This window comes from Phalaenopsis equestris, unplaced genomic scaffold (assembly GCF_001263595.1).
Source record: "Phalaenopsis equestris unplaced genomic scaffold, ASM126359v1 Scaffold000224, whole genome shotgun sequence".
Taxonomy (NCBI): domain Eukaryota; kingdom Viridiplantae; phylum Streptophyta; class Magnoliopsida; order Asparagales; family Orchidaceae; genus Phalaenopsis; species Phalaenopsis equestris.
Window position 1 is genome coordinate 4,452,761 of NW_018164666.1, and position 25,018 is coordinate 4,477,778.

Consider the following 25,018-nt stretch of genomic DNA (forward strand, 5'->3'; position numbering starts at 1 on the left):
GATACATGAGTAATCCTGGAAAGGAACATTGGGAAGCAGTGAAGTGGATCTTGAGGTACCTAAGAGGCTCTGCAGAAACTTGCTTGTGTTTCTCAGGAAAGAGTTCAGAGGTACGGGGCTATGTTGATGCTGATCTAGCTGGAGACATTGATACTAGAAGAAGTACTACAGGTTATATTTACACTATTGGTGGCACTGCAGTATCATGGGGCTCTAATCTGCAGAAGACAGTTTCGTTGTCTACTACAGAAGCTGAGTACATAGCAGTATCAGAGGCTGCAAAGGAGATGATATGGCTACAGGGCTTCTTGAAAGAATTAGGCAAGAAGGATCAGATGGGCGTAATCTACAGTGACAATCAGAGCGCTATATTCCTTGCCAGGAATCCAGCATTTCAGTCCAGGACAAAGCACATTCAGATCAGGTATCACTTCATAAGATCACTGTTGGATGACGGACAGTTGATGCTTGAGAAAATTTGTGGAAGCCAAAATCCTGCTGATATGTTGACAAAGGGTGTTACACTTGAGAAACTGAAGTTCTGCTCGACTTCAGTTGATCTTCTAGCTTGAAGATAGGTGTTTTGAGTTGTAGAGGTGGAGGATATCACATTTGAGGAAAAAAAGCGGTGCAGCCAGTGGATGATGCAATCAGTGTCTCAGTCTCCAAGTGAGAGAATTGTTAACGAAGGTGTGGAGCCTGGTCCACTGTAGCTTAGGCAAATTACTTAATTTGCTAATCACGGTTTTCTTTGCTTTTTATTTTCTCTTCACGTAATATGCTGGAATGGTTTTTTTCTTTCTTGGCTTCTTGGATAGAACTTCAAGTGTAAAGAAAAGCAAGATTCGGCTCTCCCTCATTCTTCCTCTGTTCTGCGTTGGTTTGCTGGTGAAGGAAGTATCGCAAAGCACGGGGAAGAAGACTTACGGGCTGAAGGATACGAATCAGTAGAATCACAAGGTGTGCTCTTCGGTGTATCTCGGTGTAGAGAAAAGAAGAGAGTGAGAAAGTGAGACTTTCTCCTACAATTATTATTGTGTTCAAACGGTATAAATTCCTCAATTAATAAAATCCTCCGCAACTCCGTGGATGTAGGCAATTTGCCGAACCACGTAAATCTGTGTGTTCTTTTCTGGTGTGATTTTTCTCGTGTCATTTTATTTTTTCACTTCGTCGTCGATCGTTTTAAATTTCAAAGTTAACACAACACTAACAACTAAGGGTCCGTTTGGGGCAGTTTATTTGGTGACTTTGTGTTTTGAAAATGCACTTGACCTGTTTTGGTAAACTGCGTTTCGACAGTTTATGCGTTTTGAAAATGTTGAAAATAGTGTTTTCACTCCGCACCTACTTAGGTGCGGTGACAACTTTCTAGTAGCGGTCTGACTTTTAAAAAAAAAAAAAAATTGTAATAGTCACCACACCTAGTTTATCAGCAAATCATTTTTAATCTGCTTATCAACAGATTATTCAATGGTTACAGCTGCCCCAAACAGATCCTAAATTTTACATGAATGTCACTTTTTCTACACAATAAAATGCGTATTTCACTTTGTAAAAGTTATTTATTTTAAATTTTTTTTGGGTGTTGTAATAATTTTATATCTAATATATGTAAATTCCTCTATTATGTGGAAGATGCGATGGGATATTGCTGGTAAAACAAGACAATATCTCTCTATTAATGAGACCGGCCGTATAAACCATGGACCCGCCATGACAATGGAAACATGAGGAAGTCTAGATGGGATCTTCTTAGGGAGCGGCAAGATCTAGTTAGGATATTGATGAGACAGCCAACATGTTATAAAATTTTTTTTGACGGAAGTCAATGACTATTTTGAATAAGATAGAATTTCTTATGTCATCTGAAAGCTTAAGTGTCACATATGTATATTATAACTTTTGAATATATAAATAAAACAATTGTATATAATATATTAGAAAAATCTCTTAAGTTAATTTTCAAATTGACATATCATTTCAATTATTGTCACTTAATAATTGTTTATACTATTTCTATCCACTTGTAAGATTTTGATAGAAATTGATTTGACCAAAAGAAAAAATAATACGAGTGCTCCGGACAACAGCTGCGATCCGCCGGAAGAAGCGGAGGAGGAAATGTCCGAACGTAGCTTGTCTTCGGACTTCGAACGTAATATTTTTTTTGACAGCACCTGAGATAACCTTAAGTGTTAATAACAAACTTTATAACTGTATAATTAAATTGTAATTGAAAGGAGTTTTTACGTAAATTAATATTGCAACATGATAAGAAAATAAATAATATTTGAAGCTAAGCATGCATTGCTAATGTTTTTTGAATTCTGATGAGAAGTTAGACAATATTAATTAGCATGCTAATATATAGGGAAATTTAAATTAGGATCACATAATTCTTTATGTAATTACATATCTCACACCTAAATTTTCATATTTACTAAGATAACACTTTGGTGTTTTAAACCTATGCATGATAGATGTATTTCTTTTTTAGAAGTAATAACATTGATATTTTTTTTATAAGGTATTACCTATTTTGAGAGTTATGTGTGTAAAATTTGAAAGTTTAGCAGTGAGATATATAAATATATGAGAATTGTGTGCTATGCATGTAAATGCCCTTAAAATATAATGTTTTAATTGAAGGAATTTGAGATAACTCAAAAGTTTAAAAAAATCTTAGAGCTCTATATGCCTAGGATTTTTGAGCTCTAAGATTTTTGGATCCTTGCCACTTTATCGTAGTAGTCAGATCGCAACCACTTGATATTGCTTATCAGACTGCTGCTACCAACCACGTCAATCAAGGAGTATGTTTCAGAATGCAATCCATATTGCCTCTAAATCTTGATTTGTTTCTCACAAAGGCACAGTGGTTTGTTTTATCACTAGTGGAGTCGAACAAGAAATCAAAAAAAGTGGAGGCGTACGAACTCAAGCTATCAGATTTTCTCACAAACATAGCTGAAGAAATTTGTGTCTTAAAAGGAAATGATGGTAGAAGTGAAGATGCCTTAAAGAGTTTTTTTGTCGAACTTTCTCCCCACCTAATATACGAGGCTCTTCTTGCTTAGAAGTTCAAAGAAGGGGTCTCATATGGTGTTGGTCATGCGACAAAAGTTGGGTTGGTTTCACCTGAGTGGACTGATCTGGAGAAGTTTTTCATGTTAGTGACCTTAGGAAGAGGAAGGTAACCGGAGTAGCGAAAGAAGTCGGGACAATGACAGGTCGTCCAACGTGTAGGTTAGTTCTGGCTCTTATGTAATTTTATTAGTTATTCTCTTTCCTCTATTTATATAAACACTAGTACGAATACTCATAAAAGTACTTTTAAGTCATGATTGATTATGAATGAGAAATGAGAGAGTTTTGTTGGTTAGTTGTGCGGTGCGGTTTGCTCTTTTTTTTTTTTTTATGTATACCTAAGCTAAATGGTTGATATGGCAAGGAGAGTTTGAATAGTTGGATGTGATTATAAAGAGCCAGTGACTCATTTGATATGTTATCACCCGACACGAGTCGTATACCACCCATATTATGGTCACTCAGTTATGTTGTCGCCTTGGACGGGCCATGTCTTATGTTAGACATATTAAGTGGATCTTGTTGTAGTCTTCGTGAGGGTAACCGTCCATATTTGTTGATTGGGAGATTCGTGAGCTGCCCATCACCAGTCTTATTGCGAGTAAGTATGGAATGACAACCATAACTTAACCTGTTTTTTTGTTGTTGAGAAGTTTAGGGTAAAGAAATGCAAGAATCGACACAAATCAAGAAGAAACACACAGAGATTTAACGAAATTCGATAATCTGCTTACGTCCTCAGGAGCAGAGCAGCTGCTTTTCTTTCAATTCAGAAAAAGAGTACAGATCCATAAGGTTACAAATATGACACACACACACACACACACATACATACACACACATACATACATATACATATATATATATATATATATACATATATAGATATTTATATAGATATATACATATATGTTCATATGTATATTGATATAATATATAAACCTGACATACAATATGTAATTATAAAATTACCCTTATACTGTATCGCGGAGACTTTGCCCTTACACCCCCAACCCACATGACGAAAAGCTCCTTCAATTGGACAGATGTTTCCACTCCACTCTGCTGGCTCGTTCTGCTACACTCAAACATCTGTCCCTTATCTGGTATATGAGTCATACCTAACATTTGTGTTAAGAGATGTGAATAATGACGCATGGGTGCTAAGGGATAAATATTTGGGAAAATTTTTTATCAGTTGACTAGCGATATTGTCAGATAAATCTAATCACCCATGTGAGAATACTATTGGCGGGTTGACTTGTGTTCCGTGAGTATCGGTCAAATTTGATTTCTTCTTGTGTGGACCTGAACCAGGTTTGTTGAGCATCAAACGATCTAGGATTATATATTTGGTTAAAAATTTTCACATGAATTAAAAATTTAAAAAAAATAAAGCGATATGATTAGTTGGATTTCATCTTCCTTTGTAGGATCAAGAATTTGAAATCTTGAGTCGCATTGGGGGCCCGATTTCAAGAATTTGTCGGGTGGATGAATTTTTTGGACGGTGCGACACTTTTGTATGCCCAAAGTGACTGCCGTCGATGGTTCAACAAACTCCAAGATTGGATGCTACGTAACATTGCTACTTTCAAAATTGGGAATGTATTTACACCTATTGGTAATTTGATAAAAATGAAAAGGTTGGGTTAGGAATTTATTGTAAAATTTGAAATTTTTTACAGAAGATTTGAAAATGGATGAAAAAGGGTGCTAATTTTGTAAATAGCGATGTTTTGAATGCTATGTATGCTATTGCCCATTTATTATTAGTTTGGATTGTGATTGATTTAAAAAATGATATAATATGAGTTTCAACAAGTGAATGAATTGCAAAGCTCTTTCCATGGCTTTCTTGTTGCTGATGTTTAACGTTGCTAGAATTCATTTGACTTCATTTCTATATAAGTTGGTGGTGAGAAGAAAATAATAGGTGAGGACTCCGAATCAAATAATATATCAGGACTCCGGATCAATAATACCTCAGGACTCCGGATGATCCGGAGTCCAATAAATAAGTGCCACGTGCAAAGCGGACCATCACAATATACTTTGATTGGTCTACTTTACATGTGTCGCTCCATTATAGGACTCCGGATGCATCCAGAGTCATGACCTAATATTTTCTCTGGTGGTAAGAGCTGTAATGCTCTATGGTGCGGACTGTGACCTTTAAAAGAGAAGTATAAAACAAAGTTAAGCATTGTTGAGATGAGAATGTTTAGGTGGATTAATAATTTGACACTTAGAGACAAAATGCAGAATGAAGAGAGTTATCTTAGATGGTTTGGTCACATTTAACATCGACCATCTGATGATCCGATAAAAAGAAAAGATATTTTATATTTGACTTATGTTAACAAAGTCATATGTAGACTTAAAAAGACTTCGACTCATTGCATAAAAAATGATATTAATATATTAAAATTAAAGAAAATATGACACAATGTGGAGCAATGGAGAAAAAAGAATTCATTTAGAGGATCCCACTTGAGGGGACAAATGTTTGATGTTATTTTTGTTGTTTCATTAAAGGTAACAAATAATTGTTACAAAATTATGAGTTTGTGATTTTATGAATTTTGTGCTCTTGTTGATTTTTTTTTTTGTACTTTGTATTATATTTAAAAAAGGTTGAGTCATCTAATCGGGTTTCCGGAATCTGGTTCGACTCCTTTGACGCCATCACCGGCGGCGCCCTCATGGTTTCTCTGCCTCCATCGTCGGAGCTCTCTTCTAGCATTCTTTTTTCCCTCCCGCGCCACCTGCTACTTCGGTAATCTCTCCCTCATCCTCTTACTTCAACATCTTTTCTTTGTCTGACTATTCCTTTATCAGACATGCGGAGCGGATCCGAGAAACCCTAGACAGAACCCTCTACAAGCCACCCGCGGGCTCACCCGTCTCCATCAAATCACTTCTAGAATCTCTTCTTCCGCATGAGGCGGTCTTCAAGCCGATCAGCAGAGAAGTCAAGGACTTCTGCCTTTGCTGTGCCGCCCTAGCATCGGCGGAGGGAGTTGAATCTCCCTCCGTTTATTGGATTCCCAAGGGTTTGTCATCATTGGCGAAATTGGCGCTGCGGGAAATCTCGGTCACTGGATCTTTTGCCGCGGAGCGCGAAATGGTCGCTGAGTTGATGGTTGAAGTGCTTCCGGAACTCAAGGCGGCGGTGAAGGAGACTTGTGTTGATCCTGATGAGGAGGTGTTTGTAGCGGGGTCGGAGAGGGCGCCGGTTGCGAAGTCCATCGTTGCGGCGCATCAGTTCAGGTGGCTCGTGACCCAGGTTTTGTATTTTGAATAACACTCTCACGTTTCTGGATCTCAATTGCTTCGTAATTGAGTTTTGTTAGATTTCAGTGATTGCATTTTTATTAGGTTATGTACCCTCATTTGGGAAATATGTGTGCTTTGGTCATGCCATGTGCTCTGACAACATTGGATCACTGGTCACCTGAGGTGAAGGTACTAAATTGTGATGTTTAATAACTGATATTATTTCTGGTTCAGTTTTTAACATTTCCAAATTTATCAGTTTCCTTCTACTCCTGATGCAGTGGTCTTGATTTTCTGCTTTTGCATTTGTCACGTCTTGTTTTTGGTTCTGAATTGCGCCGAGTATTTTTCTATTTTATTTCGCACACACGGGTCTAAATTGAATGTTAATCCTCAAGGATATTAACCACGTCCCTGTTATAAATATTTTTTTTTCCTCACGTTTTCGTTTTCGTCACTTTTATTGTTTTCCATTTCATGGCTTCCTATTTTTTCAGAAACAATAGATTTTATAGGCAGTGTGTTGATATATACAGGATTCATGCATCATGTTATGATAAAATGTTGCACTTATCCTTAAGATTCTAAAGCTTGGGTTTGAAATCCACAGCGAGATTTTCTGCTGCGGGTTTTAGGTAAGACGGATCGATCCTCCGTATGGTTTGGTGCTTTGTTATGGACAATGCTGGATGGGGATTGCCTAGTATATTGGTTTGGCATAGAGTTGTGTGCAAATTCAGCTTGACTGATGAATTTATTCCATTGTTTATGGTGTTCTCCTGTCATCGAATCATGTTGTTGGGTGTTCTTCTGTTTGCCACCTCAGTTTGCCCATCTATTTGGAGATGGCGTGCTGAGCTCATCCTGAGTTTGGTGTGCAATTATTTCTACAATTTTTGCCAAAAATAACTCATAATTTTGACATCTCTATCTGATGCGAGACTTATGAGAAGCCCATGTAGTCTAACAATATCTTTAAAAAAAATGCTTTGGCGACATTAATTGCATCACAGGTTTACTTGCAAACAACAAAGGAACAATTTTGAAAACCGGCCGAGGACGACTAGAACATAACCAATCCTCTCTTGGTTTTGGAAGGCCCAGAAAGAAATCAAAGTTCAAGTCTTCCAAATTGTATCGGGAATGGGCAATGGCATGTAGAGGCCAGTGTTTTGTGTTGTACCTTTGTATTTTTGGCAAGTGGCATGCCATTCTATGAATCAACACACATCTTGTCTAAGCTTGGGCCAAAAAAAATGGACTGATAGTTGGGCTATAGGTTTTGTCCAACCGACGCAAACAGCTAATCCTCTGGATTGCATATCGTTAATCAAGTGAGAGGGAAGGGAAATATTAGGAATGCTGAGTTGGTTACCTTTGAAAAGATATCTTTGTTTTATGGAGTAATCAACAATGGGTGATTTTGAAGTGCAACTTTTCCAAGGATCTGCGAAATTGGCATCAGCCACATATTGTCCTTTTATGGATTCAATTCCTGTAATAATTGAGTGCACAACAGCCGATAAGTTAGCTCGTTTACTAAGGGCATTCACTACTTTGTTGCATTTGCCAGCTTTATGTCTAAGTACAAAACTGCATTTTTGCAAGAAGATAACCTGCCTCATATGCATCCGGCTGAGTGTTTTCTGAGATTGTAAAAATTGCGGTCAGTGATTTCTGAGATTGTAAAAATTGCAAAGACTTACGGTCACTATATAGAACAAATACTTGATGAACAAATTGCCCTCACCACAACATATAATTCTTGTTCATAGGTAGGCAGCTTATGTCGAGCTCCACTTAATTTCTCACTAAAGAACTCAATAAGGCGGTCCTCCTGAGATAGCGCACCACTAATCCCAATGGCGGACCCCTCCACTCGGCATGACTTTACAAAATTTGGGACAGCTAGAACAGGTGCACTACAGAGAGCTTTCTTGATCCTTTCAAAGATGGAATGCTGTTCGTTACTCCAAACAAAGCTCTTTCCTTTCAATCTGTTAGTAAGAGGAGCCTTTAGGACACTAAAATTCCGTATAAATCTTTGATAAAAGTTGGACAAACCTTGAAAGCTTCAAAATTCCGTTAGCGATCTGGGCATAGGTCACGGTTGAATGGCAGCAGTCTTAATCAAATCAGTCTTAATACCTTCAGCACTTACGATATAACCCAGGAAATGCACGCTAGGGACAACAAATTCGCATTTCGCTATATCAAGCTATAATTTCTGCCGTCTTAATGTAGTTGAGAGTGTTGTCAGATGAGCGAGGCGCTCTTTCAATATTGGTCTGTAAACTAGAATATCATCAAATTATGCAACACAAAATTTCCCAAGGGAAAAGTTTAGAACATCGTTCATTAATCTCATAAATTAATTGGGGCTTTGCATAGCCCAAATGGCATTACTCTCCTTTCATACAACTCCTCTTGAGTTTTGAAAGATGTTTTCCATTCTGACGGATACAGTTTTAATGATATCCGCTACAGAGATTTAATTTTGAAAAAAATCGAGACCCAAATAGTTTGTCAAAAAGATCCTCTAGTCTCAACATAGTGAATCGAAACTTGGTCGTGATTTTGTTTATAGCTCGGCTGTCAATGCATATACGCTATTTTACTTCTTCCTTTGAACTAATTTCGGCAAACCACAGGGATTCAAGCTGGATTTAATGAAGTGTTTCTTTAGCAAATCGTCCATCATTGCTTGTAAAACTTGCTGCTCCTTTGAATTCAGCCTTTAATGTGGCAAATTCGGCCGAGTCGAGCCAGGGATAAGGTCTATTATGCAGTAATTGTGCAGGTATTTCATTCGGAAATATATCAACAAATTGTTGTAATAAATTTTGGATGCCAGCAGGAGTTTTGGTTGCTGTAGGAAATTATTCCAGAAGGAAAATTGCAAAAGGCCTTTCTTCAGTTTTATATTCCTGCATTAATGTATTTCCCGTAACTGAGAGACAGGCCACCTGATTTGAATTTTTATAGGCTGCTGGATACTAGTAGGAAGAAATCTTAGCTTTTGCCCCTTCCAATCAAGGATGTATGTGTTAGCTCTCCCATCATACCATACCCCTTTGTCAAACTACCAGGGGCGGCCTAGATGGACGATATGGCATGCATCCATGTAATTACGTTACACAAAATTTCACATCTGTATTACTTACCAATGGAAAATGAAATCTTACAAATCTCAGTAACTGCACTTAGATTCCCCTACCCAATTGATTTTATAAGGTCGAGGATGTTTAGTTGTTTTTATTTGAAGAGCTTTGACAACCTTTAAGGAAATAATTTTTTCACATACCTTTCCATTAATAGTGCAACCAGCCTGAAATATGGAATGTCTCTGAGTGTTTGTGTTTTGGCTTGGAGCTAGCAACTTCTTTTCTAGTATGCATGAAACAAACTCTCCTTCATCTACTTGCACATCCTCAATTTCTTCATTCACCATAGAGAAACCCATATTGTCATCCAATTCAAATTCTCCTTTCAACAGTTGCTGCTATCGCTGATTTGAGCATTCTTTTGACCTATGACCAGATTGGAAACACCTGTAACATTTTCCTGGACCGGATCATTCATAGGTACTATCCCGATAAAGGATTAGTTGAGGATTTATGTTTCCGTCAGTTGAAGCCTGGACGGTCTGGTTGTTTTGGTTTACACTTCTAGTTGGTTCTTGGCTATGCTCACCCAACTCTTGATGCGTCTGCTGGAATTTTGGTTGGCGAGACCGCTGTAATTCAGCCTCATAAGCCAAATTTACAGCCTGTGGCAATAACCAAACAACATTCATTTCTAACTTCGATTCTTTCAACCCTCCAATGTATCTGGCTACTAGCTGTTGTTCAGTCTCACTCAAGTTATTTCGTGCACTTAATCGATAAAATCCCTTGGTGCAGGCACTAATAGTGCGATCACCTTGGATGCATCTCTAGCATCGAACATAAAGCATTTGTTCATATTCTGTAGCGAGAAAATGTCCTCACAATAGTTGCTTCATCTGAAATCAACTTCTCACATTGTGCTGTGCTTGTTGCGAGCATACACCAGCTGGATCCACCAAGCTCCTTCTCCCTTTAATATGCAGGCTACATATTTCACTTGGTGGTGGTATTTCCATTTACTTGAATAATGCCTCAACCGATTGCTCTCAATCCAGATAATCTTCTATGTGAAAATGCCATTAAAATACGATATGTCTAATGTTATCTTGAATTCGCCATGTGGTCGGCATTCAACACTTCACCGAGGTGCCATATTAAGCCAGGAGTCTGTCTTGCTGTCCGATTTAGATTCTATGACTCCATTTTGCCAGCGAGGGTATTGCCCTTTTCCAAATTCAGTGTTCACATTTGGTTTGATTATATTGGTTCGCAGGGGTCTCCTAGCATTCCGATTTGGTATCAAAGCATAATCTTGGAGAGATGACAACAAGGAAAATTGATACTTTGGAAGAAAGAATGGAAGGATAAATAGGGCAACTGACATCCGGGATGGAAGAAAGTTCTCAATCACAGAAGGAAGGTTTTCATCCATGGACAATCGATCTGAGGGCCAATTGAGGGTGTGGAGGAGATGTTGAGGAGGCTTATCATGGTGCAATCCAAAATCCCGTTGGCGGCTCTATTTATAAGCCTTAACCAAGGATTGACCGGAGAATTATTGACAAAATTGAAAGGTGAAGAAATCTAGCGAGAGGAATATGAGGAAAGTACCTACCATCAAGTGCCCTCTCTTAAGACTTTGAGGGGAGGTGGATTAGAGATTTCCGAGTGAGGTGATTTGACTAAAACATGGAGGAGGGGTTATGCAAGGGGGGTTGGAGGAGCCGAAGAATGAAAGAGAGAAATCAGATTGTGATATGATTGATCGAATGACGGGGTTTTATCTTAGATACTTGGGGGGAACATCAGAGAGAGAGAGAGGAAGTTGGGGTGGTGATGTTAGGGTTAAGAAGTTGAAGATGCCAATCTTTGAGGTGGAATACACACAGATGTGTGTATTGGATGGAGTGATACTTTGTAGTGAATGAGTTGAATGGAGAGGAGAAGCTCACGGCGGCAGGTTTATGTTTGGAGGAGAAAGCCTTGTCATGATTCCAGTGGAGGGACGAGAGACACTCGATCGATTTGTGGAAGAAATTTATGGATTGCTTGTTGGAACGTTTCCAAGCCATTTGAGAAGGAGACCTTCACAAGCAATTCTATGCTTTGACGGAGGAGGGAGTTGTCATGGACTATAGAGAGAAATTTAAGTTTTTGTTGGGATGAGTGGGGGAATTTCTTAAGTAGGTTTGGAGAGGAATTTTATAAAGAGCCTAAATTCTGATATATGGACAACACTTCTAATATTGAAACCGCAGGGATTGAGGGAGATGAATGAAGCTCTTCCAGATGGTAGAAGACAAGAAACAAATTAAGATCGACAAAAATGACACCATGGGAGGATTCCACGAGACTACTCGACGACAATGACACTGAGAACCTAGACAATGACATTTCAGAAAGAGGCACCGAAAGAGAGGAATATGGAGGCCTGTCTTTAGTCCAATTTTAAGTGCCTCATGGAGGCAGAGGTGCATGACAAGAGAACAAAGGAATTACGTTTCTGATGTGATGAGAAGTATGCCTTAGGCCATTGATGCAAAGAGTGCATGGTCCAAGGCCTTTTAATTTGTGAGGGGGAGGAGGCATATAGTGCGGTGTCTTGGGAAAAAAAGGAGGAAAAGGTGTACTTGCATTTGGATGTAGCGGGGTTTTCCTCAAATTAGTGGTGGGATTTACTACAAATCACACCATAAAGGTGAGGATATATCGAGGAGCAACTGATAGCGGTGTTAGTGGATAGTGTGGCCACTCATAATTTCATCTCAAATCAGGTTGTGGACCAACTGGGTTGAAGCTGGTAGATATGGGAAGCTTTAAGGTCGTGATGGGGATAGGAAAAGTGGAAAAAAATTAGGGAATTTGCAGGGGATTAGTGTTGACACGATAGGGCCTATAGGTGGTTGATGACTTCTCTTGGACTGGGGAAGCATTGATGTAATTCTGGGAGTGAAGTGGCTTCAGGTGATTGGGGAGACAAAGTTGAATTGGAAATCCTTGATTATGGAGATTCAGGTGGAGGGAGGAAGGTGGTGCTAAGAGGAGGAAATGCCAGCCTATGCAAACCATGGTATCACTCAATACCATGGCAAAGACGATACAGGGAGCATGATGGAGGTGATGAAGCTGCAGAGTATAGAGGAGACTCAGGCGCTAGAGCTGGTGGAGCTCCTTGAGTATGTTTAACAGTTTCTACATCAATTTTTTGACATCTTTCAGTCGCCTAGCAGGTTTTCGCCATATTGGGCATGCCATTACATTAAAAGTAGTTCCTCCTATCAGCGTCGGACCATACCAATATCCTTAGATTCCGAAGAACAAGATAAAAAAATTGATCTGAGAAATGCTCGAAGTAGAGATTATCAGGCCCAACGTGAGCCCTTTTTCTAGTCCAGTTTTATTAGTGAAGAAAAATGAAGGTAGTTGGAGATTTTGTGTAGTACAAGACTTTGAACAAGGAAATTGTATTAAACTAGTTTCATATTTTGGTGATTGATGAGCTGTTGTATGAGCTTTATGGAGCCTCCATCTTCTCATAAATAGATAAGAAGTCGGGATACCATCAGATCAGGATGAATTCATTTGATGCGCACATGACAACTTTCATGACTGTTGAAGGACATTACAAGTTTTTTGTGATGTCGTTTGGCATTGCAAACAGTCTTACCACATTTTAATCTCTCATGAATGGAGTTTTCTTAGTCATACGCCAGGAAGTTCATCCTAGTATTTTTTTATGACATCCTGTTCTAGAATCGTACAAAGGCAGAGTATACGAGACACTAGTGAAAAAATATTGGAGACGTTGAGAAAGCACCAGTTGTATGCCAACTTGAAGAAATGTTCCTTTGCGCAGTCACAGGTGGAGTACCTAGGGCATATGGTTACCGAGGCAGGGGTAGCAACAAATCAGTCTATGATTGAAGCTATGTTGGTCTGACCTTTGTTGAGGAGCTTTAAGGAGTTGAGAGGATACCTAGGCCTCACGGGCACTATCGAAAATTTTTGAGACGGTATGACATGATAGCATAAGCATTGACGGAGCAACTGAAGAAAGACAATTTCAAGTAGGGGCAACCAACAACACAAATCTTCAAATAATTGAAGAGAGCCATGATTAGCGTTCAAATATTAGAACTTCCAGACTTTCATAGACTATTTGTGCTAGAGAAGGATGCGCTGGAGTATGGATTGTGGGTGGTGCTCATGCAAAACCACCACACTATTGCTTTATTTAGCCAGGCACTCACAACCAGGGCGAGGTTTGAGTCCGTGTACGAGTGAGAATTAATGGTTGTTTTCTTGAACATTCAAAAGTGGCATCCCTATCTGTTGGGGAGATATTTCATTGTCAGGATAAATCAAACGAGCTTGAAGTATTTGTTGGAGCAGAGGATGGTGATTGAGGAGCATCAAAGGTGTCTATTCAAATTTCTTTGTTACGATTTTGAGACCCAGTACTGCCTAGGATTAGAGAATAAAGCCACAAATGTACTATCGAAGGTGGAAGAGCCCCTACTGATAGCATTAGCAGTGCCCTTGGTCCTTTATTAGGAAGTCCTGAGGCGGGAGAACGAGCTGCACAAAGGGTTGAGGAAGATCAGGACAGAGTTGCTATAGGATCCGAACAATCATCTAGGATATGCATCGAGGGGACAACTGCTTTACTTGAGGTGATTCATGTTATCGATGATATCAAGATACATCCCCAAACTATTGCAGGAGTTTCATGACAACACGATTTGGGGCACTCAGAGATACATCCTTGAACTACGTATGCCGGTCTCCGTCCCTCTACAATTGTTCTGTGATAATAAGACTGTCATTAACATTGCTTACAATTCTGTCCAACATGATTGCACCAAACATGTTGAGATTGACGGACATTTTATCAAGGAAAAACTCGAGTCCAGGGAAATTTGTGTTCCATTTCTGTAATCCAGTAGCCAATTGGTGGATATCCTCACAAATAATCTTCCTCTACTATTTGATTACTTCAAATCCAAATTGAAGATTACTGACATATATGCTTCAACTTGAGGGGGAGTACTAGAATATTAATAACTATTACTAGCCGTTATTAATTCCTATTATTATTTTGAGCTATTAGTATTGGTTTTTTTATTATTGTATTTCTTTTTTCTACTGTATCCTATTTTTATTTCTTTTCTTGCTGGTGGATCTTTTAATGGGTTTTATTCTAACAATCTATATATATATTCTTTTTTTCAGGAACAGGGGATGTTTGTGTTAATCCATCTAGGAAAGAATGTAAATGCAGCTGAGTTGGCATGGTATGAAGAAGCATTTCTGGATGTTTGCTGTCGAAATATTGCTGCCAGCGATGACCTTTGGCCCCGCATTATTGAGGTGTCCACACTTTTAGTAATTTGCACGCAACAAAAAAATCCACGTAGCTCTTGGTAGTCCCTGATCCTTGTTACCTTCTTAATTCCATTACTTTAGTTATTGTGCTCTCTTAGAACCATATTGTTTTATTGTGAAGTTGTTGTTTGGTTCTCCTATGAAGATTTTAATTAGGTTTTGGTGACTAGTAACTTCGATTCCCTTACCCAAATAAAACTTGTGCTTTAACTCAATTGGACTTAAAGTAAATTTGAATATTAATCATCGAGCACAAACCAAACTCCTCTAAATGTGCAAGAATTCAATGAATTGAGGGCATTGTTTGACTGAACAACAAAATCAAATTACTCCCAATATGCCACAGCATTCGCAACAGACCTACAAGCGGACGGTTATTGTTTTAAAATTCAAAATAAAATTGTGTTTGACTGAACTATAAAGTACTCCCACAAAATAGTTGAATCATGATAATTTTAAGCCATACATGTGCTTCATGTTGTGCTCTTTGGCTTAAGTTCTCTACTAAATAAAGTTGTGCAGGCTGTCTAAAAACATGCTAGTTCTCTAAAATATACTCATATCTTGAAGCTTAAAGTAAACCAGTATGTGTTATGACGATCTTCTAAGTATCTAAATTTAAGCATCAGAGAAAGTCCCGTAGGCTCAAATAATTCAATTTAAGTTCAAAGCAAGGGTGCCTCAAGGAGCATGCAAATATATTTAGCTTATATATATATTTTTTTTCAAAAATCAAATCCAAAAATTATTAATGTTGTATGTTCTCAAGTGAGTCATTTTGTCTATAGGGCAAGGTCGTAAGTTCCATATTAGGTAGTGCAATTTTACTCCCGATAAGGGTAAAACTCCATATGTTTATCTTTCACCTCTTATTTGATTCTCCTTTTTATAGGGACTAGAATTGACAGAGTCGTTCTTTATTAAGCCAATTTGATCACTTTCTTTATAAAGACTAGAGCGGACATGATCAATGCTTTAATGATATTTAGATGACAATTTCCAATTAAATAACAAATATGGAAATTTCAAACTAGTTTAATTCTCTTGATTATGATTGTGTTTCAAGAAAATCTTAATTTGAGAGGTTTTTATTTTCAAAAAGTTTTCAAAATTCAACTAAAGTTTTTTTAAATTTAAAATTCAAATATTTTAATGAAATTTTATAATTTAAAGGTTGAGAGCAAAATCTCATCATCATTTTATAATTATTTATCGAGAGACAATTTTTGTGTTGACTTGAGCTTATGAGCAAATTTCATATCAAATTTGCTACATTCATGCTCAAAGCAATATTATGATACTAAAGATGTGATCATAGTTATTTTTTTCCTTGATTTGACTATTAGACTCCACAAATAAAGTTGTTACGATCAAAACCTTTTGACCAGATGATTTGACTAGTAGAGAATTCACTATTTTATGGTCATGACTATAACCTATATGTTTTCCAATGACTTTCTACTCATTTAAGTTATGAATGATATGATATTCTTGACAGACACCGAGTCATTTGTTAGCTAATGTTGATTTGAATTTTTCCCCTTAGATAATTATATACTCAGGTTTCAGTTAGGAGAGTGGATGCTTTATATTCGACTTATGTTAAAAAATGTAGAGGTGGACCCAAAAAGACTTGGGCATGTTGTATAAAAAATGATCTTAATTTATTAGAACTAAATGAAAATATGCACTCAATACAACTTAATGTGGAAAAAGATTCATGTAACCGACCTCACTTAGTGGGATAAAGACTTGTTGCTGTTGTTGTATAAACATCTACCCAGGTCTGCAAGGTTCCTTTTGGCTATAACCAAATCATGATTGCTAGGTCGAGGATTTTCTTTGATTAAAGATATTAGAGTTTACTACAACTCAGGATGATAAAACCATGTAATCTTAATTAGGTTCATCATCATTTCTCCATTATTCACTCCAAGCTCATATTGATAAATTTCTAAAATAAAAAATTTAAATTGCTGCTACTATATGTTGAGTGATCAACATTCTAATGAGTAATCTTACACAAATGTGTTCTCTTGCTATCAAGAGGGATAATTAATAATAGAAGTTTGAGCTTATAGGAAATCTCAAACCTTAAATTTTAAAGTCCTTACAATATGAGGGCAAAATTTTTCGGTAGTATCTTATTTATTGTCTCATTTGACTTCTGAAAATTTGACTCGAATCTTATCGTAAACCTCTTTCCATTCATTTGGAGGGAGGCCGGGGTGCAAATTTTCAGAGCCTACACCTAATAACATTAAGAAATCAAAATCTTTTGTTGTTTGTTACGCTCAGATGGGAGCCAGTCTAGGAAGGGCCGACCGATTGCAATCCTGCCGGCCCACAGGCTGGCTAGCTTGTGCTGCGGGAAGAAGGTAAGGGACCCAGGTGAGGTACAAAGGAAGGAAAGAAGGGGCTGGGGTCCCCTCGGGCCATAATCACATTTGAGGAGGATAATTTGAGGGGAGTTTGGAGGGGAGTTACAAGGAAAGTTTTCAAATGCTTTGAGAGGATTCTATTATGGGGAGGAACCTAGAGTTTGTTGTTTTTTAGGCATTAATTTTGTGGCTGTTGTGTTTTCTTCTTTTGGTGTTGTTCCTAGCGATGTTTAGGGTGTGGGAGAGCCGATCTACCTCTTATAGTTGATCATCTTTTTTATCTTACTTGTTTTTCCTTCGATTTTTGTAAGAGCATCTCTTATTTGTGTCTTCCCATCTATCTATTGTGATTTCGGCGTGGTTTGCTCACTGATTTTGATGTCGAGGTGTATCAAATTGGTATCAGAGCATAAATCTTGGTGGGATGGCAATAAAAAAAAGTTGATGTGCTAGAAGGAGAGGTGGAGCAAATTCAATCCAGAATGGAAGAGATGTTTGCTATCATGGAGGAGAGATTTTCTTCTATTGAAAGTCGAATGATGGATAGATTTGAAGGCGTTGCGGAAATGTGGGAGATGATGAAAAAGCTCATGGAGATGCAAACCAAGGCTTTGCTGACCGCTTCAATTGCAAACCCTAACCAAGGGTTGATTTGGAAATCCTTGGCCAGGTCAAAGGGGAAGGAGATTGAGCAAGAAGACAACGATCTACCGACAAGAGCGTCTCCCTAGGACTTCGAAAGAAGGGGGAGTGGAGACTTCCTATGGAGGGGTGGGCCAAGGAGAAGGGACGGGGGAAGGGGCTTGGAAGAATATGATGGAGGAAGGAGGGAATCATGAGTGGGATATGCCTATGACTGCAGAAGGGAGTTTCACCCTAGATACATGGGGGAAATTTCAAAGGGAGAGGAAATTGAGATAGAGATGCAAGGGTCAAGAAACTGAAGATACCAAATTTTGAAGGGGAGGATGAACCTTGATGTGTGTATCGTGTGGAGCGATACTTTGCGATCAACAGACTGATTGAGGAAGAGAAGCTCTTGGCAGCGGGATTATGCTTGGAGGGGAAGGCTTTAACATGGTTCTAGTGGATGGAAATAAGGTATCAGATACACTCATGTGACGAGTTTAAGGATTGCTTGTTGGAACGTTTTTGAGCCATTCTGAAAGGCGTCCTACATGAGCAATTTTATGCTCTGACTCAGAAGGAGACAATTATAGAGTACCGAGAGAAGTTAAAGCTTTTGTTAGGGGGGTTGAGTGAGATTTCTGCAGCATATTTGTAAGGGAACTTTTTGAAAGGCCTGCAGCTACATACAAATGGTCATCCGCCCTTTGTGACTGTGTTGATTAAAAGAAATGATGGAGCTCACTCAGATTATGGAGGATAAGAAACAGGTGAAGAAGACTGGTAAAAACAGTAACGCTGTGGAATTTTACAAGAGTATTGTGACAAACACGACATCGAAGATCGAGACGGTGTCATTTTAGAAAGAAACACCGAAGGAGAAGAGTATCAAACCCAGCCCTGGGGGTAATTTTAAACGCCTCATAGATGCAGAAGTGCTTGACAAAAGGGCTAAGGGATTGTGTTATCGCTTTAATGAGAAATAAGCATCAGTACACCGTTGCAAGGAACACACCTTTCATGTTCCTTTAGTTCAAGAGGAGGATACAGAGAGTGAGCACTCGGAAGTGGAAGCAGTGGAGGAGCTTTTGCATTTGGATGTGGCGGAGGTGTCCCTCGATTCAGTTGTGGGATCTACCCCAAATCACACCATGAAGGTGAGGGGATGGATTAAAGAACAATCGATTGAAATGTTGGTGGATAGCGTGACCACACATAACTTTATCTCAAATTAAGTTGTGGAGAAGTTAGTGTTGAAACTGGTAACTACAGGGAGCTCCGACGTCATGATGGGTATGGGGAAAGTGGAGAAAAGTAGGGGAATTTGCAAGAGAGTGATTCTGACACTACATGGTTTACAAGTGGTGGAAGACTTTATTTAGATTTGGGCAACACCGATTAATTTTTAGGGATGAAGCGGCTAAGAGCATTAGGAGAGATGAATGTGGATTGGAAGTCATTAACGATAGAGTTGCAATTGGAGGGTAAGAACGTGGTGCTGAGAGGGGATGTTAGCTTATGCAAAACCATTGTGTCCCTCAAAATCCTGGTCAGGTCGATTCGAGGAGCATAATTGGATTACTTGGTAGAGTTGCAGAGCATTGAGGAGGTTCGAGATTCAGAGTTGGTAGAGTTTTCGGAAGGGGTCCGACAACTCCTACAGTAGTTTATCGATGTTTTCTAGCAGCCAAACTGGTTACCTCCTCGGAGGAAGCACGAGCACACTATTACATTGGAGGGTATTTCCTCATCAGCGTCAGACCTTACAAGTATCCTCAGATTCAGAAAGATGAGATAGAGAAGTTGATCCGAGAGATGCTCGAGGCTGGGTTTATCAGGCCTAGTGTGAGTCCTTTTTCAAATTCCGTCCTTTTGGTAAAGAAAAAAATTGGCAGTTGGAGATTCTGCGTAGACTACCGAGCTTTGAAAAAGAAAACAGTGTTGGACAAGTTTCCTATTCTTATGATTGATGAGTTATTGGATGAGCTTTATGGGACAATTTTTTTCTCAAAAAAAATTATCTGAAGTCTGGGTACCGCCAGATCAGGATGAATTTAACGGATGTGCACAAAACATCATTCACGACATTATGAGTCCTTATTGATGCCGTTTGGCCTAACCAACGCCCCAACGACCCTCATGAAGAGTTTTTTAACCTTATATTCAGAAATTTATCCTGATTTTCTTTGATGATATTCTGATTTAGAGTCGTACATAGACAGAGCATATAGGACACCTGTGGACAGTCTTGGAGACATTGAGGGAGCACCGATTGTATGCCAACTTGAAGAATTGTTCTTTTGCACAATTGCAGGTGGAGTACCTAAGACATGTGATGACCAGAACAAGTATAGCAATGGATCAGTTCAAGATTGAGGCTATGGTTGATTGACTCTTACCAAGAAATTTGAAGGAGTTGAGAGGATTCCTGGGTTTCACCGGTTATACCGGAAGTTCGTGAGAGGATATAACACAATAGCATAGTCAGTGATAGAGTAGTTGAAGAAAGACAATTTCAAATGGGGAGAAACCACACAGGCCTTTGAACAACTGAAGAGGGTCATGACTAGCGTACTGGTATTAGCACTTCTAGATTTCAGTAAACCATTCATGGTAGAGACGAATGCTTTAGGGTACGGATTCAGAGCAGTGCTCATGCAAGATCAGAGACCGATTGCCTACTTCAGCCAAGTTCTTACAGCCAGAGTGAGGCTAAAGTCAGTATATGAGTGAGAATTGATGACAATTGTCTTGGTCATTCAGAAGTGGCGGCCTTACAAGTTGGGACGACATTTCTTGGTCAGGACATATCAAAGGAGTTTAAAGTTTATTCTGGAGCAGCAAATGGTGACTTAGGAGCATCAGAGCTGCTTATCCAAGCTAGTGGGGTATGATTTCAAGATTCAGTACTGGCAAGGATTTGATAATAAGGTAGCTGACTTGCTGTCAAGAAAGGTGGAGGAACCCCAATTGAAGACTCTATCGATACCGTGGTCCTAGATTGGGAGGCCTTGAGACAATAGAGCGAAAGAGATGAGGAGCTGAGAAAAATAAGGACTGAATTACTTCAAAATTCGAACAATCATCCATGATATGCATTGACGGACAACAACTGCTCCACCAGGGGCGATTCATGCTACCCAAGTCCTCAGAGTATATTCCCAGATTAATACAAGAGTTTCATGGCAGCACGATCGGGGGTCATTCAGGGCTGTAGGAGACCTACGCTTGCTTAGCGGTAGAGCTTTATTTGGCGGGGATGCGCAGAGAAGTGGAGGACTTGGTGGAAAATGTGATGTGTGCCAACGCCACAAGTACTTGACCATAGCGCTAGGGGTTACTACAACCATTAGCATTACCGGAGAAGATTTGGGAAGAAGTGACAATGTATTTATCGAGAGGTTGCCACTTTCAGAAGGGTACATGTTGATTATGGTGGTCATGGATCACTTAAATATATTTGCACATTTCATTCCCTCGCGACATCTCTACACTATTGTCTCAGTCACGACGGTGTTTATCCGGGTAAGTAGCCTGTTTGCACTGAGTGCCATAATTGAATGTATCAGATAGGGGCAAGGTGTTCCTCAACCACTTTTGGAAAGAGCTATTTAGTTTGCATGAGACAATCCTTAAAAGGAGTACCACATATCACACCAGATCGATATGCTGATGGAGGGGGTCAACATGAGTATGGAGACATGCCTGCGTTATTTTGTATTTGATACACTGAATTTATAGGCTAAGTGGATTGCATGGGCTGAGTATTAATACAATACTTTGTAGCACACGACCACACAAACAACCCCTTTTAAGATATCGTATGGGCGAGATCCACCTTACTTGATACATTATGGGTATAACATTACACTGATATCCAACGTTGATCAGTACTTGGAGGAGAGGGATGAGATACAAGCAGAGCTCAATGGGCATCTTCTTAGGGCTCAACAAAACATGAAGATAAAATCAGATGGATTCGAACCAGGGAACATTGTCTACTTGAAGCTGGGGTCCTACCGACAGAAGATATTGGTTAGGAGGAGAAACGAGAAACTTTCACCGAGTTATTTTGGGCCTTATGAGGTGATGACACGCATCGAGACAGTAGCATGTCGTTTGAAGTTACCACCATCATCCGCATTACACCCGATTCTCCATGTATCCCAACTGACACGAGCGCTTGGAGATCACATACCCTCATCTACGCTATTGTCGAAGCTGACGGAGGACTTGGAGGTGAATCTGGAACCATTAGAGGTCAAGGGAGTGCGTCGACGAGTAAGGGGAGCGAATGAGGTATTGGTTAAGTGGAAAGGACCATCAGACTATGAAACAACATGGGAGCCTCACGATGTGATTCACAAGCAGATTTTCTCTTTCCACCTTGAGGACAATGTTTTTTTTTTTGGGAGGGGAGTAATGTTATGCTCAGGCAGGAGTTGGTCCAAAAAGGACCGATCGATTGCAATCCTGTCGGCCCACAAGTGGGCCAGCTTGTGTCACGGGAAGAAGGGGAGGGACTTGGGCGAGGCGCAAGGGAAGGAAAGGAGGGGGTGGGGTCCACTCGGGTCATAATCGCATATCCAAGGAGGGGAAATTGAGGGGAGTTTGGAGGGAAGTTTAGAAGGAAAGCTTTCAAATTATTTGGGAGAATTATATTAAGGGGAGAAACGTAGGTTTTTTTTGTTTTTTAGACATTAATTTTGTGGCTGTTGTGTTTTCTTCTTTTGGTGTTGCTCCTAGCGACGTCTACGTTGTGGGAGAGCAATCAACCTCTCAAAAGTAGACCATCTTTTGTATCTTGCTTGTTTTTCCTTCGATTGTTGTATGAACAACCCTTATTTGTCTTTCCACCTATCTAGTATGATTTCGTCGTGTTTTGTTTGCTGTTGGTGCCAAGGCATATCATTGTCCATCATCAAAATGAATAGTATGCGCTCATTTTACTTGATTGTAAACAACAAATTTAAAGTTGTATGCCTATCCATGCTATGACATGTAATCGATGTTTCACATGTCCTGTTGAACTACTAGTGTGGATATGCGAAATCCAAATGATGATTGGCTTGCCATTTGAAACTTTGATCTCCAAGTTGGTGCTACTATGATTATTGCTTTCATTGTTCTCGTTCATGGGTGCTCGTATTTTGTTTATTAATTAAAAAATGACTTATGTTCTACTTTTCTGCATTAAAAATTTTTGTTAAATTTGTGCATTATTTTAAAGTATGTTTGCATTACTAGAAAATTCCTTTTTGAAGGTTTGACCGGATGCTAAATGAGATGTTAGCACATTTGGAACGCCACCCATTTAATAGAGAACATCGTATTGCATGGCTTAATCTTATTGAACCAGTTTTTAATGCAATGGGGCTTGTATTGTTAATGCACTTCCACCGAATTTTTCCTCTCTTCTTCCAGTGGCTGCATACCGACGATGATGAAACCATTCTTCTGGTAATTACTATAATTCCCTGCAAACCACTTGTTAATTCAATATTACTTATTTTTAGGATAATGAATCGAGTTTGTTTTTTAGGTCTTGGAGCGAATACATTCAATCATAAAACTGACATGGGTTAGAAAATCACCATACATGGAAAGGTAAGGTTAAGACCTGACATCGTGAAATTTTTGTTGGCTGTTCCTTTTTTGCCTGTTCAGTTTGTTGATAATATTAGGGGATCAACATGTCTAATGTAATCTTTTTTTCGGAGTCTATGAATTAATAAAATTGCTTGGTTTATTGATGCTTCTTCTTTGATTCCATCTCTCTTCTTTTTCTCTTATAATTCTATCCATTAATGTTTATAAGCTTTGAACAACTTAAGTATTACTGTTCCTGGTATCTTTCAAATTATTATGCTGACCGTATAATTTATTATCAGGTTGCTAGATGAGCTCATTCTTTTGTACAAAGAAGTAGAGGCGAGAAAGAACCGTGAATCTATACAGAGTTTCATTTTAGATTCTCTAATTTTACTCCACAAGTTAGCATGGGATTTCCACCCAAGAACTTTTGTCCCCCCTTCCTCCTTTTCTATCGTTCAATCTTTACTTTCGAATTTCATAATATTGTCCTTTTTATTATGCAGATGCAAGGGATTACAGTTTGAAACGTCATGGAGCAAATATAAATGTGATCCATGCTTGGAGAAATTAGTTTGTTCTTTTAGTGACTCTCTTAAAGTCAACGGTGTCGGATCTGAGCTTTGCACCTAAAATGTGCAGGAGTTCTTGAACTCAGTTGTCAACCTTTAGCCTCATGAGAAGGAAGCAGTTGGAAATCTTCAGGAAAGGTAATCATTGTTGTATATTCTTGTATTGCAGGTGTAAAGTAAATCCTTCTTCCTAGTTTTGATGATGGTTGCCTACTTCTCTGAGCTAGAAATAAGTGTGAGGTCTTGCACGGCTTAAAAGGGTTTACGTATCGGGGAAACCATTGAATGCTGTAGTTTCTGCGTGAATGAAGCATTAATGAAATATTTATGTAAGCTATATAGAGTTATGCACAATATTTTCATTCAAGAGATTATTTGGTTACATAGAAGTGGGAAGAAGTGTTTGAAAATGATAAATTTATATTATTATGTCGTGATTTAATGTAGGTGCCATTTTGTTGGATTTTGATGTAGGCCCGTTTTGCTGGATGTAAATGGGTGTTGCTCGCACATTTGAAATGTAGAGGTTTTAAACATTTTATTGTTTGATTTGAAGAATTTGGACTGTATAGTAAAATTTGAGTGAATTTTTAAGCAAACTCGACAAATTTCTCTGAGTGCTCAATTTCATTAAAAATTGCTGCTGAAGATGTGTGCCACTGCTTGCCACCACCGCCCCACGCCCCACTCCGCTGCTGCCCCGAGCTTTTACATTAATTTCATTTTAATTCAAACCAAATACCAAAAAATTAAACTTGAGCTTTTTTACATATAACTAACTTCAATAACTGCATTTTAATTATATAACAAACTTTTTATACTGCATTTTTTTTCAGCTAATAGACTTTTGCTTTACAAGCACTTTAAAAATCTTTTTCCAATTTTATTTTCACATAAAACAAGTGAATAAAATTATCATTCTGAAAAACATTCTCTTTCTGAATTACTTGGTTTAAATTGATATAATCTCATGCCATCGCCTTTG

General features: G+C 38.8%; 1 protein-coding gene across 1 annotated transcript; it reads left to right on the forward strand.

Annotated features, from left to right (window-relative positions):
* Positions 1–5,702: 5,702 nt before the first annotated feature.
* LOC110023427 (uncharacterized protein At2g39910) lies at positions 5,703–24,715 on the forward strand. The gene is made up of 8 exons (XM_020722841.1): positions 5,703–5,869; positions 5,932–6,379; positions 6,472–6,558; positions 14,709–14,899; positions 23,134–23,329; positions 23,412–23,476; positions 23,761–23,862; positions 23,968–24,715. The coding sequence occupies exons 1-8, from the start codon at positions 5,796–5,798 to the stop codon at positions 24,092–24,094; spliced, it is 1,290 nt and encodes a 429-aa protein (XP_020578500.1). The 5' UTR covers positions 5,703–5,795; the 3' UTR covers positions 24,095–24,715.
* Positions 24,716–25,018: the final 303 nt, after the last annotated feature.

Bases quoted from the DNA above. Each gene is read 5' to 3' on its own strand.
- LOC110023427 (XM_020722841.1), top strand. From the start codon at position 5,796: ATGGTTTCTCTGCCTCCATCGTCGGAGCTCTCTTCTAGCATTCTTTTT. The intron at 6,380-6,471 runs GTTTTGTATTTT...CATTTTTATTAG, and splicing joins TCAGGTGGCTCGTGACCCAG to GTTATGTACCCTCATTTGGG. The intron at 14,900-23,133 runs GTAGTCCCTGAT...TCCTTTTTGAAG, and splicing joins AAAAATCCACGTAGCTCTTG to GTTTGACCGGATGCTAAATG.